The 18,899-nt window shown below is 58.8% G+C and overlaps 1 protein-coding gene across 4 annotated transcripts in view; it reads right to left on the bottom strand.

The window, feature by feature from the left end:
* Positions 1-150: 150 nt before the first annotated feature.
* Positions 151-18,899, bottom strand: part of ZNF687 (zinc finger protein 687) — a 21,177-nt gene continuing 2,428 nt past the window's right edge. For 2 of the 4 annotated variants that reach the window (XM_085316544.1, XM_085316543.1), the window contains exons 2-9: positions 10,167-12,427; positions 7,005-7,183; positions 5,993-6,169; positions 4,590-4,752; positions 3,769-4,071; positions 3,277-3,389; positions 2,731-2,872; positions 151-2,116 (exon numbers count right to left, since the gene is read on the bottom strand). In XM_085316544.1, the coding sequence (XP_085172670.1) occupies positions 1,643-2,116; positions 2,731-2,872; positions 3,277-3,389; positions 3,769-4,071; positions 4,590-4,752; positions 5,993-6,169; positions 7,005-7,183; positions 10,167-12,407 (3,792 nt within the window). In that variant the 5' untranslated portion in view covers positions 12,408-12,427 and the 3' untranslated portion in view covers positions 151-1,642. Of the gene's footprint in view, positions 2,117-2,730; positions 2,873-3,276; positions 3,390-3,768; positions 4,072-4,589; positions 4,753-5,992; positions 6,170-7,004; positions 7,184-10,166; positions 12,428-14,401; positions 14,492-15,298; positions 15,477-18,899 lie in introns of those variants that run through there. The other 2 variants (XM_085316542.1, XM_085316545.1) reach the window with 2 other exon arrangements.

Here is an 18,899-nt window from a genome sequence, read left to right as displayed (position 1 = left end):
TGTTACAACTTTACACAGCGTGTTAGAGGTTATTCACAAGGAGATCAGGAGCCCAAAGTTAAGTTACTGAAATAATTACTCACACAAACACCCTACCCCAAGCACAGGCGCTAAACAAACAAAACGAGTAGAAAGTTTCTTTTCTGGCTGTTTTTCTGTTTTTTTCTTTTTCTTTTTTTTCCTCCTTTCCCGACCCCGGTGGCGGGGGGGGGACCGGCAGTGAGAGCCCCGCTGCGGGCCGGGCACGCTCTTGCACGCGCGCGTGCACGGAGGCCACAGCAAGGCCGGGGCCCGTGGGTGCCATCGGGGCTGGGCCGAGGAAGAGGAGCAGCGAATGAGGCCGAGTCCTTCCGCAGGCGAAGCCCCCGCCGCCCCCGCGAGCGGGGAGGAAGCGGCGGCGGCTGACGCCGTTTCGCCCTCTGGAAAAGCCGCCCGAGATCTCGCCGTCAGCGGTTCGGTCCGCGACTCGTCGCAGCTCTGCCGGAGGCGGCCGCGCTCGCAGCGATCTCGTCGCCGGCTTCTTCCGTTCGCCCGGCGCCGACCGAGCCYGGCGCCGTGCGCGGGGCTGGCGCCGGCCTCCCCGGGCGCCAAGCGAGGCCCGGGCCGGCGCCAGGGCTGTCTCAGGTCAGCGCAGGCGGCGGGGAGAGCGGCCTCGCGCGTCCGGCCCTCCGCGGGAGCTGGGCCGCGAGGGCGGCGCGTCTCTCTCCCTCTCTCGCCGCGAAGCCAGGGACTAACCGTGAGTTTTCTCGCCGCAGCTCCCAGCAACATACAAACTAAGCAACAGTAAAAAGGTAAAGAAAGAAGAAACCAAAACAAAATTGAAACAAAAACGGCGGTGGATCTTGCTGCGACGCTACTGTCAGCACAGAAGTCTCAGTCCTGGGATGGAGACGTCTCTTCCCGYGGCGCCCCCAGGCCCTGCCCTGCTCGAGAGCTCCGGGAAAGGAGCTGCAAAGCCCGGCGGCCGCCACCGCCTCGGCAGGATTCCCAGCAGAGCGAAACGCAGTCGGGGSCGATTCCCAGGACACGGGAGACGCTCCCGGAGAAAGAGCGGACTCGGGAAGCGACCTGCCAAGCAGCAGCGTGAGGTCCGGCCGACGCAGGAGCCAAGACTGGAAGAGCCCGTGACTTGCGGTTACAAAGAGCGGCCCAGGGCTGGGAGGTTTCCTTCTCCCGTCCTCGTGCCCCGGTGAGAGGTCTCCTTCCCTGCCGGCAGGACGCGAGCGGCTGCGGGGCAGGCCGAGTCCCCGCGTGACGGCAGGGCAGTGGACAAAGCGTCTGCCTCCGTGTTCCGTCTCCCCGAGGGCAGGGCAGCAAGTCTGGGCTCTGTCTGCTGTACGATAAGGCAGCCAAAATCTCACGTTCGCCCTGCTCGTGCTCGCAGAACAGGGCRGCCTGAGCACCGGGTTTAGCAGAGGTGCCAGCCAAGCAGATCCAGTGAGCCGGGCACGCGGAGTCAGACCAGGTGGCATAGCCAGGCTCTCATCTCTCTCTTCACGGCTACTTTACGTGGCCYCATCTCAAAACGTAGCCCAGGAGGAGGCAGGGAGGAAGGGGGAGCCCAGGCGGGCGCCGGCAGCCTCGGCTGCAAAGAGCTCTGTGCTGATTATATACACGTCTCGTTCCCCCTTCTGCCGGGGCTCTAGTTCTCGGGGCTCGCGTTCTGCCTGGCGCGGATGAAGGCCATGCCGTGGGTGCGGAAGTGCGTTTTGAGGTTGAGCTGACTGTCGAAGCACCGGCCGCACACCTTGCAGGAAAGCTTGCCRTCAGCCGTGTGCTGGGCGCCTCCTTCGAGGGGGCTCCGGGGCCCCGGCTCCTCCGTCTCGCCCGCTCCCTTCTTCTTCTTGTGGGTGATGAAGCGGTGGCGGTTGAGGGAGACCTGGGAGGTGAAGCAGAGCCCGCACTCCCGGCACTGGTGGGAGCTCTCGTCAGTCCGGTGCTGGGGGATGTGTTCCTGGAAGTCGGCCGAGCTGCTGGCRAGGTAGCCGCACTTGCGGCATCGGAACGGGGCCTTGCGGTCGCCCTTGGGGTTTTTGGAGGGAGGGGTGGTGCTGTCGGGCTCCTCACTGCAGGAGTCACCCTCGTCGGAGGACAGCTTCCGCTTCCGGCTGGACACCTACGGAAAAGGATGGGAAAAGCTTTAACCAGGCCTTGATTTGAGCAGCTCCTGGCATCCCGGGGTGGCAGAACCCCGAGCTGCTCAGGAGTCTCCCCACATGCTCCTAGAGATGGTCTTTGCTCCGATAAAGGCTGAACGGGGCAACTCCCCGGGTCTCGGCCAGCCCCGAGGGCTGTGGGCCYCTCGGCCAAGGGTCTCCCGCAAGCTGCCTTTGACTTGCTGTCTGTTGTCCTTCGCGTCAGGCCCTTTGCCCCTCGCGGCCTGGGGACAGCTCTGGGGCCACCCYGAGAAAACGATGCAATTTTTGCATCTTGGTCCAGCATACAGCAAGACTGGTCCAGCCAAATTCAACTCCAGCCACCCTCCCTCGCTGCATCGGCAGGGACAGGCGGGAGCTAAGCAAGTTATGCCTGGATGGGGCCTGCACCCATCCAGCAGGTGCTGGGCAGGAGGGAGTTGCCAGGCCCGGACACTGCATGATACGTGGAGGCAACAGCAAACCCGGCTCAGGGCTCACAGGGATGTTTTCAACTCTGCCTGAAACCTCCGCAAGGCTCCAGCCTGCGCAGATCTCCCTCGTGGGCACCCTGAGCGACCCGAGAGGCTCGTACCTGTGTGGTGCCGGTCCCTATCCGGGCGATAACAACCTCCTGGCTCTTCGTCTGGTCGGTCACCTTGATCCCGTGTCGCACCTGGATGTGTTTCTCCAGGATAAGCCGGCTGCTGAAGGTCCGTTTGCCTTCTGTGCAGTACCTGCAGCGCCAGAGTGGCAAGGCGGTGAAGCGATGCTCCGCGAGGCGGCGAGCCAAGCCCCAGGCCTGCTCCAGCCAGCATGGTCATGGAGCCCTGGCTCCCCTAGGGAASTTGGCTCTGGCATCCTAAGCCCCTAATTCCCTGTTCTAACTACAAGTGCGCTCATCCATCCCCCCCTACAGGACAGCAAACCCTTCCTCCTGACGCCTCCCTTCCCTCCTGCTTCCAAGACACTAGTTAAACCCCTCCTCACAGAGAGGACTCAGGTGTTCTGCCCTCCCCATCATGCTTCAACCATCTACAGCTTTATCCTCCTCCCAGCAGCCTGGTTGAGGGAAAGCAAAGTCACCCYTAATAAACAAGACCCCCCTTTCCCAGCCAAACCCAGAAGGTGGTGTGGGTACCGGCAGGGATAAACACGCTTGATCCCTTCGTGGTTCACTCGCACGTGTCTTCGGAGGCTTGGTGCAGAGCAGAACGAACGCTCGCACAGGCGGCACGGGAACTTCTTCACCGACTGCAAGAAACAAAGAGGCAGGTGGTCAGGTGGGTACCGCACAAGCAGCCAAGAGGCCAGGGAACAGGGCTTTCCACTAGAGCRGAGAGAAAGGACATGGAAATTTCAGCACAGCCTCAGATCTCCTCTCCTCGACGAGTATCTGCCTTTGTCGTTCACCAGAACGGGTAACATCCCTGCTCCCCCATAGCCCAAAACCTCAATACGCCGGCAGGCCCCAAAGTTCATAGCTGGGAGAATAATGTCCAGACCGAGGCAGACTATGCTCCCACCCCAGCACACAGGCATCCTGCCCTGCTGCTCTGTGCCATAAATATTCCCTTCCCACATTCCCGAGAGTTTGGCAGAACTGGAGGTGTCACTCCGGCCTTCTCTTCACCTTGCCGTGATCCTTCTTCATGTGAGAGACGTATTCATCGCGCTCCGGGAACCAGGAGTGGCAAACGCCGCACGTCCACCCGCTGCCCTTCGACTTGCTCACGGTGTCCGTCTTGCGCTGGAAGCGGCTTCGCTTCGTCTTGCGCAGCTCCGGGGAGCTGGGGGGCTCGTCCTCCTCCGTGGAGGATGACGACTCTTCYGAAATCTTGGACACGGGGGTTTCAACAGGCTCCTGCTTCGGAGTGAGCAGGACAGCTGCTTTCTTTGCCAGATCTTCCTTGGGCTTCTGGGGCTGATGAGTGTTCTGGAAAGTGAAGACAAGAGCATGGGCAGTTAATTGGGGCTGGGACTTCCCGGCTCAGGGTCTGCCCATCCCCAGGCCTTAGTCACGCAGAGAGACTCCCATTCCCTTGGCCTTTGAGATACGGGTGTGGAAGTGACAAGGGGATTGGATCTTAGCATCTAAGTGCCTTAAGCAGAGCTCAGGGCCCTGTTGTATCAGTGATGAGTCATAATCTAGACTCAGAAATATCCCTGGTAACGGGATGCTCCCACAGGGCACGTTACAGACTCCAGTTTGATCCCTCAAGCCCCACGCAGTCACAGAGGCGGGAGGGTGGATCCCCGAKCGCCACAGGGCTCCGACTCCAGCAGGAGTCAAGGCAGAGACAACAGCGCAGTCTCCTCCGTTCAGCCCTGACAATTAGGGGCTGAGGGACTCCCCACAAGCCCAAGGTGTTGAGTTCCTCAGGGGTGAAACAGGGCACTAAGAGGGACCAGCGGGTTGTGCGAAAAAAGCACTGAGTTTGGCCGCAGCATTACCTTGAGGTGCTCCAGCATGGTGCGTTTCTGAGCAAAGAGCAGTGGGCAGTCCGGACACTTGAAGACGCTGACCCGCTGGTTGAGCAGATGCTGGTCAAAGTGGGAGGAGAGCAGGGGCTTGTGGGTGAACACTGTGTCACACATGGCACACTTGTAAATCATCCTGCGGGAGGAGGGAAGAAAAAACACAACCGTCAGCACAGGCCACGTTTGAAACAAGAAACGCTTGGAGGAACCCCTTTGGCAGCCCTGGGCACAGTGATCCCTGCCAAGCAAGGGGAAGGTACAAAGGAGACGGATGCGGCTCTTACACCGGTGCTGAGCACTCCCTTCGACTTCCCATCCACCCACCTGCTTTGCTCCCAGGTCACAGAATCACAGAATGGTTGTGGTTGGAAGGGACCTCCGGACACCATCTAGTCCAACCCCCCTGCTCAAGAAGGGTCACCTGCAGCAGCACATTGCCCAGGATTGTGTCCAGATGGCTGYTGAATAGCTCCAAGGAAGGAGACTCCACAATCTCGCTGGGCAACCTGTTCCAGTGTTCTGCCACTCTCACAGTAGAGAAGTTTTTCCCCATATTCAGGTGGAACTTCCCGTGATTCAGTTTGTTCCTGTTGCCTCTTGCCCTAGYGCTGGGCACCACTGAAGAGTCTGGCCCCATCCTCTCAACACCCTCCCTTCAGGTACTTATCCACACCGATCAGTATGATAAGCCCCCTCAATCTTCTCCAGGCTGAACAGGCCCAGCTCTCACAGCCGTTCCTCATAAGGGAGATCCTCCAGTCCTTTAATCATCTTTGTAGCCCTACACTGGACTTGCTCCAGTAGCTCCATGTCTCTCTTGCACTGGGGAGCCCAGAACTGGACACAGTACTGCAGAGGTCGCCTCACCAGGGCCGAGCAGAGAGGTACAACCTCCCTCAACCTGCTGGCAATACGCTTCCTAATGCACCCCAAGAGACCATTGACCTTCCTGGYCACAAGGGCACACTGCTGGCTCATGGTCAGCTTGTCGTCCACCAGGACCCCCAGGTCCTTCTCCACAGAGCTGCTTTCCAGCAGGTCAGCCGCCAGCCTATACTGGTGCATAGAGTCATTCCTCCCCACGTACAGGGCTCTGCACTTGCCTTCGCTGAACTTCACGAGGTTCCGTTCTGCCCATTTCTCCAGCCTATCGAGGTCCCCCTGAATGGCAGCACAGCCCTCTGGTGTATCAGTCACTCCTTCCAGCTTGGTATCATCAGCAAACTAGCTGAGGGTGCACTGCATCCCTTCATCCATGTCACTGATGRGTAAGCTGAACAAGACCGGACCCAGTACTGACCCCTGCGGGACACTGCTATCTAAAAGCCTCCAATCAGACCTTCTCCAGCAGCTCACGGAGGGCATGGACTACTTACTTGGATTGCTGGTTGCTGAAGCCAGGGTGCTGCGTGTAGACGTGCGCATGGGCACTGGGGGCTGACTTGAATGCCATGGGGCAGATGGGGCACTTGTGAAACACCTCGCAGTGGGAGGTCTGGATGTGAGACTTGATGGAGTTTACGCCGCCGAACACCACAGCGCAGCTGGGACACCTGGAGAAGAAGAAGAGCATGAGCCAAGACCAGGGGGGCAGAACAGCGCCGGGGAACTCGCCCTCCGCCAGCGGCTCACTGAGCGATTACGTTCCTGCCGGGCTATGTGCTGGCGCAGCCCCGGCAGAGTTCAGAGCAGCTACCGAGTCACCGGTAAATGCCCGGCTGGAATTCCCCGCATTTGCCGACRAAAAAACGCGCGAAGTCGGGCGCTGCTCTTTCCAGCCTGCTGCTTTTTGCTGCCCCTTTCCCGGCTGCAGCTCTGGCCTTTAGTGTCCACGTCACCGCGAGCAGTGCAAGCCACTGCCTAAGTGCTAACGGCAAAGAGCAGCAGGGCATGAGGGCCACGTCCATTGCAGGGGTCAGGACTTGGGGGACACCTGGGGCAGGACAGGGGGGGCACAGGACTTGTGAAGAGTCTCTGCCCCCACAGACGCATGATCCAAACCACTTCTGGGCTTTGGGGGACTCCAGTCTGGAGCAACCAGTCCTGCCCATCGCTAGTGGAGCCAGGGCCAAAGCAGCTCATCAGRAGAAGACTGTAGGGGGTCTGATGCTGCCACCCATAGCTGAGTTCAAATTAGTGGCCAGGAGGCCCCAGCAGTAGGAAAATTCCTCAAGGATTAAAGGAGATAGAGCCAGAAAAGAGGGGTAAAATGGAAAATTCATTCTCAACTCTGCACTCAACACAACTGAGGAGAAGGAATGTGGATCGCTGCCTCTTCTGCCAAATCTCCAACACGGGAGCCCTCATCAGAGCTGGACTCCCTACCCTTTTCTCTCGGGCTTCTGTCCTGCCTCAGGCAGGACCCGAATCCAGGCTGCAGCGTCCTACCTGTAGCCCACTCGCCGGGAGAAGTGTAGGCAAGCCTCCTTCAGGTGGGTCTCGAAGTTCGCTAGCAGGAAGTTCCCGCCGCACTCGGGGCAGACGTGGGGAGGCCGGTTCTTGTGCATCCGCTGATGGGCGTTGAAGCTGCAGCGGTTGGACATGATCATGGGACACGTTGTACAAACCTGGGGGTAGGAAAGGCATCGAGAGTTACAGCCTGGCACGCGCCCATGCTTGCAGAGGGCTTTTTTTTTTTAGCCTTTTCCAAGGCTGGGACACCGAACAGGCAGGCTAACCTACAACGCTCCAAACGGCCCGAATCCACCTGCCTCCGAGGCGACGGGGCCACGCTCGGGGGGTGGCCCTGGGCACGGGCCGTTCACCTGCAGGGCACGTTTTAGGAGATAGCTGCTTGCACGAGCTTGCACGGTGATTGCTGGGGCATTTTGCACGCAGACAAGGTGCCTTTTCCGGGCTTTCCGGCACAGCTGGATCCCAGGTGCTGCGCTGCTAAGGTCAGCCAGGGACAGGCTGCTCCGCAAGGGAGTTTTAGCGGAGGGAGCAGGGACTTACTCCAACCAACTTCCCCCMAAAACCTTTCAAAACTCCTTCCAGCTCCGCGTGAGATAGGACACAGACACGAAGATGTCGAGAAGCTGAAGACGAGGGCTTGAACGGGAGCCGCGCCGACAGACTCGAGCAATAACCAGAGCGAAGGTGGGGCCGGCGAGGAAGGGAGCAGGTCTATAAAGGCGGCGAGACTTTTACAGCCGGGGACAAAGGCTGAGCCAGCGGGAGCAGCCAGCTGGTGCCGCCGCGGGCGCCAGAGGACGGACACGGGAAAGGCCGCGCTTGAATCCCGCGGCGGCCTTCAGGGGCCGAGCACGGATCCTGCAGCACAGGGAGGCGCGGAGGTGGCCTAGGAGCTACCAAGGAGCCAGGGCCAGAAGGGAAAAGCGGCCTGCGAGGTGCCGAGCCACCTTCGGAGACTCGCGTTCATCGTTCACGATGCCCACAGCTCCCTGCTACACCGCCCCGCGCTTGGAAACCACCTAAAACCACAGCAGGGGCGGCATAAAAACAGGCTAGAGCCGGGCGCTGCACGCGGCAGGGTGTCCAACGCAAGCCCCTGCCATCTCTCCCCCGCCAAGTCTTATCAAACCTCGGGTTCAAAGTGCTGCCAAGAGAGGCCCAAGGGCGATTCTGGCAGCGAGCGACAGCAGGAAGCGAGRGATCGGACAAGGCCCGGCAGCTAACGTCAGCCAGAGAGCGCAGGAGGCAGCAGCAGGCACGGGGCGACGCTCGGGGAAGGGAGAACGTCCAAACGGCGGCCGAAGCCGAGSAAGGGGCCGGCTGCAGGGGTACGGAGGCATTTCAGGTCTCCGTAGACGCCAAGAGGGAACGGAAGAGGAGCAGAGGGACGATAAGSGCATGGCTACAGCATCAGGCAACCTCCGCCGCGGGCCCAGACCCCCCCGGGCACGACGACGGGGCAGAGCCCGGCGCCGGAGGGAGGCGGCCGCRACGGGCCGCTCCAGGGCGCTCGGCTTCCGACGCAGGGCAAGCGCCGTTTACAGCTCCCGGCTTCAGACAGCAGCTACGCGAGCGGAGACACGAGCGCCTTTTCCCCCAGCGCCAGTCTCCTCTTCCTCCCCTCTCGCTGCTCCCGCCGCAGACCCGGCTGGAGCCAGCGCTCCAGGCGGGACGGTCAGAGCGAAGGCCCCGCCGCGCATCGCTCCGCTACGTCCCGCGAACCCGCCAGCCCTCAGCTTTGCGGCTCGAATCCACCGCCAGCCCCGACGGTGGGACAGGGGACGCGCACAAGGGAGCCTCTCGCATTAAGAGGACGCTTGTCGTGAGCTGGTGACACCTTAAACCACCTCAGTCGCCTGCAGACGRGACACAAGGTTCAGGCGGTAACTTCCCCCAGGCTGGTTCCTCCAAGGGGGCTGCGGATCATGTCAGACGGTGCAGGATTTGGCCACGGTTTGGGTCTCAGAGAGACTATCCTAGTTTACCAGCACTCCTTTCAGGGGATCTGGGGGAGGGAGCTTCAGCTGGGTCACAGAAATGCCTTTTGCCTGACTGTTTCATCTGCTAACGCTGTCCCACATCTCCCGAGGCACAGAAAGCTGGGGACAATCCATATAAGCATGTGAATCTCCGTGCTCTCGGTGACCTTCAAACAGAAAGCAGCCCTCCTCTGTAACAGCAGGCYCGTAATATCTGCATTTGAACGGCGTCCTGGCTATAGCAGCGCTTCAAAGTAAACAGAGTTACCAGGAAACAGCAAATTCCTGCTATGCAAAGGAAGCTGGGGGTCGGGAATGTTACCTTGCCTTTTGTCTGCTGGGAAAGACAAATGGGGTGCTGTCATGCCTACACGGGACAAGAGGGCTCCTCTGCGGATCCCGAGTTTCTCTCCTTGCCTTTTAAAGGTCACCTCTCTCCAGCATTAATCCCGTTAAGTTTGCTGGATGCCGCCTACCCAAACAAACCAGGACGTGTTGGCAGCAGCAGGAAGCCCGCAAGGTTTCAAGGCTGGCTCTCGAAGAGGGAGAAAAAACACAGGTTTCACAGTGTCTCCGGACTCCACTTGTGCCGCCAGCTCACGGAAGAGGAAGCAGTGCCCACGGCTCTGACCCGGCTCCGCGCGGCCTCCTGCCTCCCTCCTCCCCACCGCTCTGCCCGCGAGGCACCTGCCGGCCACCACCTCCATCCCGACGCCTCCTCGGCCCGCACTGAACAGATTCATGTTTTCCTCCTTGCAAGATTTTTCGTTGCTTAGCTCACGTTTGGAGAGTCCTCCGCTGCTGTCCCGCAGTGCCCAGGGCCCRTTTCTCGTGGATTTAATGTTTTTTAACTTCCCGCCGCCCTCCCACAACGGGCACATAGCCCCTGCCACAAACAGTCGTGGGGCTGCCACTCTTCGCGGCGGTTTCCAGCCCCAAACCAGCTCTGCCAAGGAGGTTTCCTGCAAGGCAGGCCAGAAAACACCTAAAAGTGGAAGGGATATGCCCCAAGGGTGGCCCAGGGAAGCCCCACGACAGCCAGGAGCAGATTCTCCTGGTACCAACCCCATCTCCCTCACCACCGGCTCACGCTACCTATTGCGGAGCCACGTGTCAGCAAGCCGAGAGAGGAGCCTGGCCCAGGCCACCTACGTACCGTGCTGCTGGTTGTTCCCGTGGTCACTGCCTGCTGGAAATGCGCAGCCAGCCCGGCCTTGTCTTTGCATTGCTCTTTGCACTCCAGGCACCGGAAGCAGCTATAGTTGGTTTGCTCCGAGCTGTTGCTCAGAGGCAAGATGGGGAGGTCTTGAGCCCCGTTGGCCGCGGCCAAGGCGTCCTGAGCCACGCCGGCCACCTTGCTAGCGGGGAAGGAGGTCACCGAGACCAGGGGGGTGATGTCCGGCTGTCCGATCATTTGATCCAAAGCGATAGGCCTCATGACCAGGTGGGAGCACTGCATCACCAGGCCTTTGTCCTTGTGCTCCCGGGCGTGCAGGAGCAAACTACACTTGTTGAAGAAGACGAGGCGTTTGGTGCAGTGGTTGCAGGTTACCTCGATGCGCATGCTACGCCGGTCGTAGTGGCGAGCTAAGCTCTTCTCCAGGGCAAAGGAGTCCCCACACTCCAGGCAGCGGTAACCAAACGGAGGCAGCGTGAGGCTCGCATCAGCCGGAGGATTCAGGTTGGGTTTGTACGTCGGCAAGAGGTTTTTACTGTTGAGAATCTTGTTGAAAGCTTCCACAAGGCTGGACTGGCTCCTGGAAATGACCGTGCCTGCAATGGTTGGAGAAGGCTTCTGTGGCTGCACCATCACCACTGTGGTGCCGTTGACTTTTTGGTTCGCTGTGGTGGTGATGGTGGTGGTCTGCGTCACCGTGCTGATGTTGGTCCTGGTGTCAGCTTTGGGCAGGGTCTGCGGCACCAGATTAATGATGTTCTTGGCCACGGCTTTACCCGTCTTGGTYGGCAGCACCACAGATTTTTGCTGAGCCACGCTGGCAGCGATCAGCATGGCGCTGCTAGCATTCTGGATGGTGGAGACTGGCAGGACGGTGCCTTTGATCTTCGTGCCATTGCCAAGTTGAACGCTGACGATTTTTGGCCCCTCGATGGTTTTCAAGGGGCTGGAGAGCTCTAACTTCTCCTTGGGCATATCCAGCCCAATTCCGTCTTCTTTCTCTGCTGCAGCAGCATAGCCAACACCCTCAAGGGAGGTCTCTTGAGAGCTCTGCTCAGTTGGCCCCTTGGTGGAGCCTGGCTCTGAATCCGAGGAGACCCTGGTCACCGTCCTGGTGATGCTGCCGCAAGACGTCTTGATGGTTTTAATCCGCACTTTTAGGGGCCGTGAGGAATTGGAAGAAGGGGAATCATTATTGTCATCTTCCTCCTCCTCCTCCTCTTCCTCAGCACTGGACATACTCTGCGGACTTCCCATTGACTTCTCCAGAGCTTCCTGCTCTTCTTTAAGGGGGATGTCCAGCTGCTTCGGAGAAGTGGGGAGCCTGGGGCTTTGCATGCCTGGCGAGGAAGGCTTGAAGAACGGCTCGCGGGGGCTAGTGGGTGAGTGTTTCACTTCAGGAAGGTTGCTGGTGCTGCTGTCAAGGTTTGGGTCAGGCCAGGACGCGATGGGAGAATCGTCCACAGAGTAACGTACGGTGACCGATTTCAGGTGCTCCAAGGGACTGCCGCCCAAGGCCGCAGCCAGGCCCTTTGGGCTGGCTTCACGGCCCACATCTTCCGAGTCAGACTCCTCTTTCTTGATGCAGGGAACTGTAGTAGGGGAGTTGTTTGTACCCCCTGGCTGGCTGGTTTCGAAGGGCTGYGGGAAAGCTGGGGGCAGGCTCTCTACACTGTCTCCCATGGGTTCTTTGCAGTCCAGTGATGGGGTGGGAGATGGGGAGAGGGAGGGCACCGAGAGGGATTTGTCTTTTGGCTTACACTCCCGGGGTCTGTCAATCAGGTTGGCAGTGTTGTCTTCATTGGGATCGGGGCTAAAATGGGAGAAGATATCCAGGGGCTTGGGGCCTTTTTCTTTTACCCAGCACTCCCCATTGGAGGATGCCACAGCTTCCACAGACCTGGAGGTGGGGGACCTGGGCATCTCAGTGGCCCCAAAGCCATTCTGGAGCAAGCGGGGCCCAATGACATGCCCATCTTTACTGCGTCCATCCAAGGCATCGAGTTGCTCAGGGCAGACAGTGTTCTTCACGATCACGCTGACAGCAGTGATGTCTGTGTGGGGGAGGACGTGGTCAGGGGCTCCGGGCTCCCCGGGGACCTGCTTGATGTGAGCGTCAGCTTCCTCGTGGCTGGAATGAATGGCCTCATTCGTGTCGATGTCCGGAATATCGAAAGCTGCCAGAAGGTCGTCAAAATCTGGAGTTTTCATGTCACCCATGGTGGGGAATATGGAAGAGCCTGCAGCAAAACAAAGAGAACGGTTAGCACCGAGACATCGGGATCAGATGAAGCTGTCGCAGCACCCACATGTCGTAAACCCGCTCACACACTCTCTCAAGTGCCACAACCTCGCTACAGCCCTCTGCCCCTGCCTGGAGGGAACCAACATAGCTGAGCTCACGAGCCCACGGCAGAGGCAAGGATAGGAACCTGGTTCTTCCAAGCTCCGTATTAGCCTCAAAATCCCCACACCTCCTTCCTTTGAACTCCAGCTTGGTTCCCTTGGGGCAAATCGCAATCCTCCCCTGCCGTTTTTGTTTTGTTTGTTTGCCTATCACCATTTCATCTCCAGCCAGGCCAGCAGAAAGTTCAAAAGGATCCCAGCGCCCTGGGAGAGCAGCCTGAAACCAGGGGACGCAGCTCGGCAAGGACAGCRTTACCCCAAGGCCAGAGCAATCGGCTACGTAAATACGACACGGGGAAGGGCCACCTGGGGAACAGCTCGGCAGCAAAGGAYTGGCGAGTTGCAATGAATCACCGAGTCGCAACCAGACAGCCGGAGAAAGAACACGTCTCGCTAGGGGAACGCGCGGTCAGGGGCATCCGCCACGCAGGCATCGTCCTTCCCCTCCGCGCYAGCGAAGCTTTCCCAAGGCCAACTGGTCTGTGCAGCGCCGAGCAGGCCCTGGAAGGAGGATACYGCTCACACGGGCAGAGTAACAAGAAGACAACATGGCCTGAGAGCAAAGGATGAAGAAACGGGGTCTGATATGCTAGGCAAGGCTGAGGGGAGACGCGGCACCAAGCTTCAAAATATACCAACGGATGCAGCAAAGACGAAGGGAATAACGTTCCTCCCGTCACTGCAGGCTGGGCAAGAAATCCCAGGATTATGCTGCAGCCAGGGAGTGTGGGTTAGACAGCGGGAAAGACTCTTAATTTCTAAGGATAATCAGGCAATGGATTCAGCTGGCCAGGAGGATGGGGSATGTTCTGCATGCTGGAGAGCAGTTGGACGTGTATCAGTCAAAGGGGGAGCGGACCCAACCAGCCTCTTGGGGCTGGTGTTGGGGGTACGCTGCCCTCAGGGCAGATAGGGAAGTTTTCAGCCGTTAACATGGAAAGTGGGTGGTTACTCATAATTATCGATTAGCAAAAGAAAAGAAACCTTCATCTCAAAGGCTTTAAGAGCCAGCCAGCAGAAGGAAGGACAGACAGCAAGCAGCACCCAATGAAGGGTCACATCCAGACCCTCTGGCAGTCACAGCCAYAGGGGATACAGCAGAACTGACCACATGGGATGGGTGAGGAAGACACGCATTGCCTCATATGGATAAAGCAGCTTTTTGGCGAAGGGATGGGTTCCTTCCTGGGGAGCCCAATTCAGTCAAAACAAAACCCACCAACTTTGATGGAAAAGTTCAGCCTGTGTGTTCAGCACCTGCGACTTACAGCCCTGCRTAGTCCTGGAAAGCCTCGATTTTGCCATGATTTATGCCAAAAACAAGTCACTGAAGCCTGCCAAACCACCAAGAGGCAAAAAACCTGCAGCTTTTGTCTCGGTAGATCAACCAAAGCGTCCTAATGGGCTGATGGCACATGAGAGGCACCTTCAGCTGTCAGACCTTCAGACCGTATCATCTGTCACCTTGTACCGCTGGTGGCTGTGCAAGGAGTAGTCGCGAGTCCCTGCTGCCGGACCCCGCAGCCGGCTACAGCGCCAGAAACACACTGCTGCCACCTAGGAAGCTGCTGCTATATTATATACTCATTTAATCAAGATTTAATAATCAGCTAATCCCTGCCTCCGTTTGCGGGAGGTGGGACGGATGGATGGATGCACAGCGGCATCTTGATGTTTGCCAAATGGACAGCAGCACTAACGAAGCTGGTTTCCTGATGACCTCTCGTGTCTAATCAAAGATGAAGGTTGACTGCARCCTCCCCCTTGCAGCAAGAGCATCTCTCTCCAAACACCCACGTCCGCGTTACCTGTAAGAGCACCTTGTATCTTAGAGGCCGCAGCACGTTCACCCTTGCTCCTACACAAGGCAGCGCGCTTCGTTCAGCGTCTAGGGCCCTTTACGTCTGCTCGACCGCGATGCTGAACAGAAGGTGATGCTCCAACGACCTGCTGGCTACAGAGAGGCTTCTGCTGATGGCTGCAGTCCGGCAGCACGCAGCTCCTCTCCGCGGGAGAGAGCACGGCGGCGCGGGCCAGGAAAGCATTCCTCACATTCCCACGCCTGCGCCGCTCCGGGGAAGGAAGAGGGTCACGTCCTTGCGAGAGCTCCTCTTAACCTCCGCGGCCACCTCCGTTTTGGAGACCCCCGTGATGCGCGTGGTGGGCTGGACGCTCTCTCATTTCCAAGAGCTCCATCCGCCGGCTCACCTTCACTTGCATCTGAAGCAAGAACCACCTCGTGGCACACCAAAACCAGGGGGACACCACGCTCCCGAAAYGCCAGAACCCGGCATCCTGACCGGCCACCCAGACAACTTCAGCCACAGCTGTATCAGCACGCCTTCGAACGCTGGATGTTAAAAGATTTTAGACACCGAGGGCGCCAACCGGCTCAGATCGCCTTCACATAACATTTCTTTCCTTATTAAAACCTGTGCAATTAATTGCAAGTCTCCAAATCAGCTTTCATCCACGCTCTAACAACAGTAGCTGGCAACAAAGTAGTCTGGAGGCCAAACTAGGTTAAGAAACAGTCTTGGGACTATGCGCACACTGTTTGGTTGGTCTTTTTCCTATCTGCCAAACCCCCTCATACCTCCAATTCAGCTATTCTTGGGCTTAAGCAGGGCTGAAAGGACGATGGTGGTTTTCCCGACAGACAGCTTAGTAAGGAGGCTTAGTCTAGCTTTATTTTTAACTCTCACCATAGGTCACTCCAAGGGGATCTCCACTGGCTGCAGYGTGGGGGTCTGCGGGCCACCAAGGAATCTGCCCCTCCACAGAGACACTCGTATTTAAAATGCTAAGTGGCTTTTCTGCTGGCATCACTCCTCCAACCAGCACCTCTCGACATCTCGCTCCAGCAACGGATTCGGCGAAGCCGACTTCAAGAAATCTGAACCACCTTATTAAAAAAATATATATATACATATATACATATATACATATCCGTGCAGCTCCAGAGTAAGAAAACCAGTTTTCTCCTCTAGCCGATGCAGCGATCTCGGAAGAGAGATGCCACCAGTGTAAAGGACCAGAAGGAAAAGCACCAGGCTTCAAAATACTGGGGGGAGGGGGGGGAGGCAGATACCAAACACTGCAGTCCCGTTCCAGTGCTGCCATCTGGTTCCTCAGCACAGGATCTCTGCCGAGAACGGCATGACAACCACGAGGACGTTTGTTTTTCAAACGACTTCTCTAATCACCGTTTAGCAGGATACAAATATTTACAGTAAAGCGGAGAGGAGCAGGTTGCCGCGCTGGAAAAGGTTCCCCAGRAGGAGAGGGCGAGCCCGGCAAAGCTGGGAAAATCCGTATCTGAGAAGCCACCTGGACCGTCAACGGCGGAGCACCGCGTGCAGGGATACGCTGCAAAGCAGGTAACAGCTCAGTCCTCCAAGCAACCTCGGATCGGTGACGGTGACAGATCCATCTTCTCCATCTCCTCGCCGCTGCTATTTCCAGGGCCCGGAGCCGGCCGGCTCGCGCTCCGGAGGAGGAAGGCCATCCCTGCGCAGCCCTCCTCCRGCAAAAAGCGACCGCGAGGAGCCGGCCGCGAAGAAGAACCGCTCACCTTGCGCAGGAGGATCCTCGGCTCGAGGGAGCCGCCGTGCCCGGGCAGAGCGGAGCCCGGCAGAGGCAGCGGCTACCCGCAGCCAGCCCGATCCAGGCACGAAGAGGTGGCTCCCGTCTCCGCGGCGCTGGTTTGCGTCAGCTCTGGCTCCTTTCGCCTTTGATTAAGGGAACCAGAGCGCTCTCGCGTGCTAACGCCACAAAGGGCCTGCCCGACGCTCGGCCGCCTTTGCCGCCGTCATGCAGACCCTTATTTTTGTTTTCTCAGGGTCCCCAGCGGAGGGGAGGGACGGACCACGCTGCRGCACTTGATTTCTCCGCGCTGGTTTTAAATGAACTGCGCCGATCGCGTTTGTTTTGTGCTTCCTTCCCAGGGTCTCGCTAAAAAGTTTCTTGCTTTTTTGTACCTTGCTTTTATCTTGGTCAACCTTTCCGCATCCGCGCTTCTACAATCGGCACCGATTACAGACCCTCTATCTCTCTTTTTTTTTTAAAAAAAAAAAGAAAAAGGGAAAGCTCACAGCTTCAAGACAGGAATAAACTCATTTACGAGCCATTCAATAGCTTCCAGGCCTTCCGAGATGCTCCTTAACTCATCGCTTCCCATCGAAAAGGGAGGTTCCCCGCTGCAAGGGTCTCTGCGCAGGACCCGTGACGAGGGTATTTCCTCCCCGTTCRGTGTTAGGGGGAGGCCTCCACCCCAGAGGGTGKGTTTTTTTGTTGTTGTTRTTGTTGTGCTTCGAAAACGTGAGTCTAAGACAAGGGGGAGTCGTGCTCCCGAGCCAGTAACTCCTAGGAAAGGGGGAAAASCGGAGACGGGGAGAGCCCAGCGTCACCTCAATCCCTACCAGGCTGACGCGGGGAGTTATTTTGGTAGCTCAAAACACAACTGTTTTCCTGGGCAAAAGAATTATTTTTCTTAGGTGAAACAAAGCCAACGGGAGCAGGGCAGGGGGGGGAAGGGAAGTGTATTTTTAACCTTACAAGCTGAAGTGGCGTTAGCCGCGGCGCTTTACGGAAAAAGACGAGTTTTTACCACGCGAATCGGCTTCGCACGGAGACACCCGAGGCGTCCCTCCGCGCGCCACCCCTCCAGAGGCCGGTGGGGCGGGCAGGACCCGTTCGCGGGCCCCACGCTTCCGATGGCGCCCGCGGTGGCCACGGCTCCCCTTGCTGCACAGCGYGGGAAACTGAGGCACAGCAGAGAGCCGAAGATCCAAACGTTTTTGCGGAAGAAACTCCAGATATCCCCGGCCAGCCTGGCCGCCCGACGGCTCACGCGAGGGTCTTCTTGCTTTGGGATCAGCCGTGTAACCGCTGCTCGGTCCTTCGAGRGACATCAGCTGGACGCCGAGGTCGCTCTAGCTGCAACGAGCAGCCTAACGCGCTCATTAAAGGCGGCGCAGATACCTGCAACKCAGCGGCGGGTGGCCGGCGCGCAGCGGGGACACGTTCGAGCCGGTGTCTTGCAGGACGAGAAAGCAATTTTGATCACGCTCTGCTGCGAGATTCGAGTTTCTCGATCTGAAAAGAGCACCCATAAGGAAGGGCGATTCCTCTTTCCGCATCCAGGTCCCCCGATCTTCGGCTCCAAGCCTGGAGCAACGCAAGCGTTTCTCCACCATAGCCAAACGCCGCAAGAGTCAAGGGCAGATCAGCCGGTCCCGGATGGGGGTCACCCCACGTCCTCCGCAGCGCTCGGGAGGGACGGCTCCGCGCGTCCGTCCCCGGCTGGGTCCCGTTCGAACGCCTGCGGAGGAACCCGCCCTTCCCGGCCGCTCTCCGAGCAGGGAGACGACGACGATGCCACCAGCCAGGACCCGACGCGGTGACGATCCCAAGGGCTCGGCTATTTTTAAAAGCCGCTTTTCCTGTTTCCCTTGCTGACCCCGGCAGGGGCGCTCCGCTTCCCCGCGAGAACGGCGAGAGAAACCGCCCCGAGAGGCGGTTTCCGCACAAAGTCGTCGGGGCGGCGTTTGCCAAACGTCCCCCAGCCCTCCCTCCCGGCCACCGCGCCGGGGCCGACCGGAGCGGCGGCGCTGCCGGCGTCACGTGCCGGCGGATTAGCTTCCGAGGCACGGAGGAAACCTTCGACAAAGCCCGTCCCCGCGCCGCCGCCGCCGCTCCYGGGCCTCGAGCCGGTGGTGGGGAAAGAAAAAAAGTCGGATCGCCACGGTGGTTACTTGCAGTTTGGGAGGGAGAAAAAATAAAATAAAATTAAATAAATAAAATAAAAGATGGGTTCACCTGGCCTGCAGGCTTGGAGACAGGAGCGGAGAGAACTGCTCCCCTCCTAGGGCTGCCGGAGCTCTTCCCGAGCTGCTCCCCTGCTAAAAAAAAGGGGAAAAAAAAACAAAATCGCCAGCCTTTGTGCCGAGGAGCCGACAGCAGCAAGAACAACTGCGTCCAGCGAGCCGAACGAGCGCCGGGGGTTATATAACCTCCCTGCCCAGGCGCGAGCGCGGCCCTTTCGCCGACGGTCTTCGGGAGGGGAGGGCAAATTCCCGCAGCCCCCGACTCGAAGCACCCGGCGCGGCTTTTCYGCGTCTCATTCCTCTCCCCTTCGCTCTCCGACTCCCGCGTTCCCGCGGAGGGGAGCGAGCGCCGCGGCCGCCCTGCTCTCTGTTATTTGCGCGGCAGCCGGCGCTCAGCTGCTCTCATTCCCTTCTCTCCGGGGGGGGCAGCTCCTCCCGCTGCCGCGGTGCTCCAGCAGAACAGCCGCGTTGATGGGCG

This window comes from Rhea americana, unplaced genomic scaffold (genome assembly GCF_003343005.1).
Source record: "Rhea americana isolate MKP2758 unplaced genomic scaffold, rheAme1 scaffold_471, whole genome shotgun sequence".
NCBI classification, from domain to species: Eukaryota; Metazoa; Chordata; class Aves; order Rheiformes; family Rheidae; genus Rhea; species Rhea americana.
The sequence above is the reverse complement of the archived record's forward strand: the minus strand, read 5'-3'. Positions and strand labels throughout refer to the sequence as shown.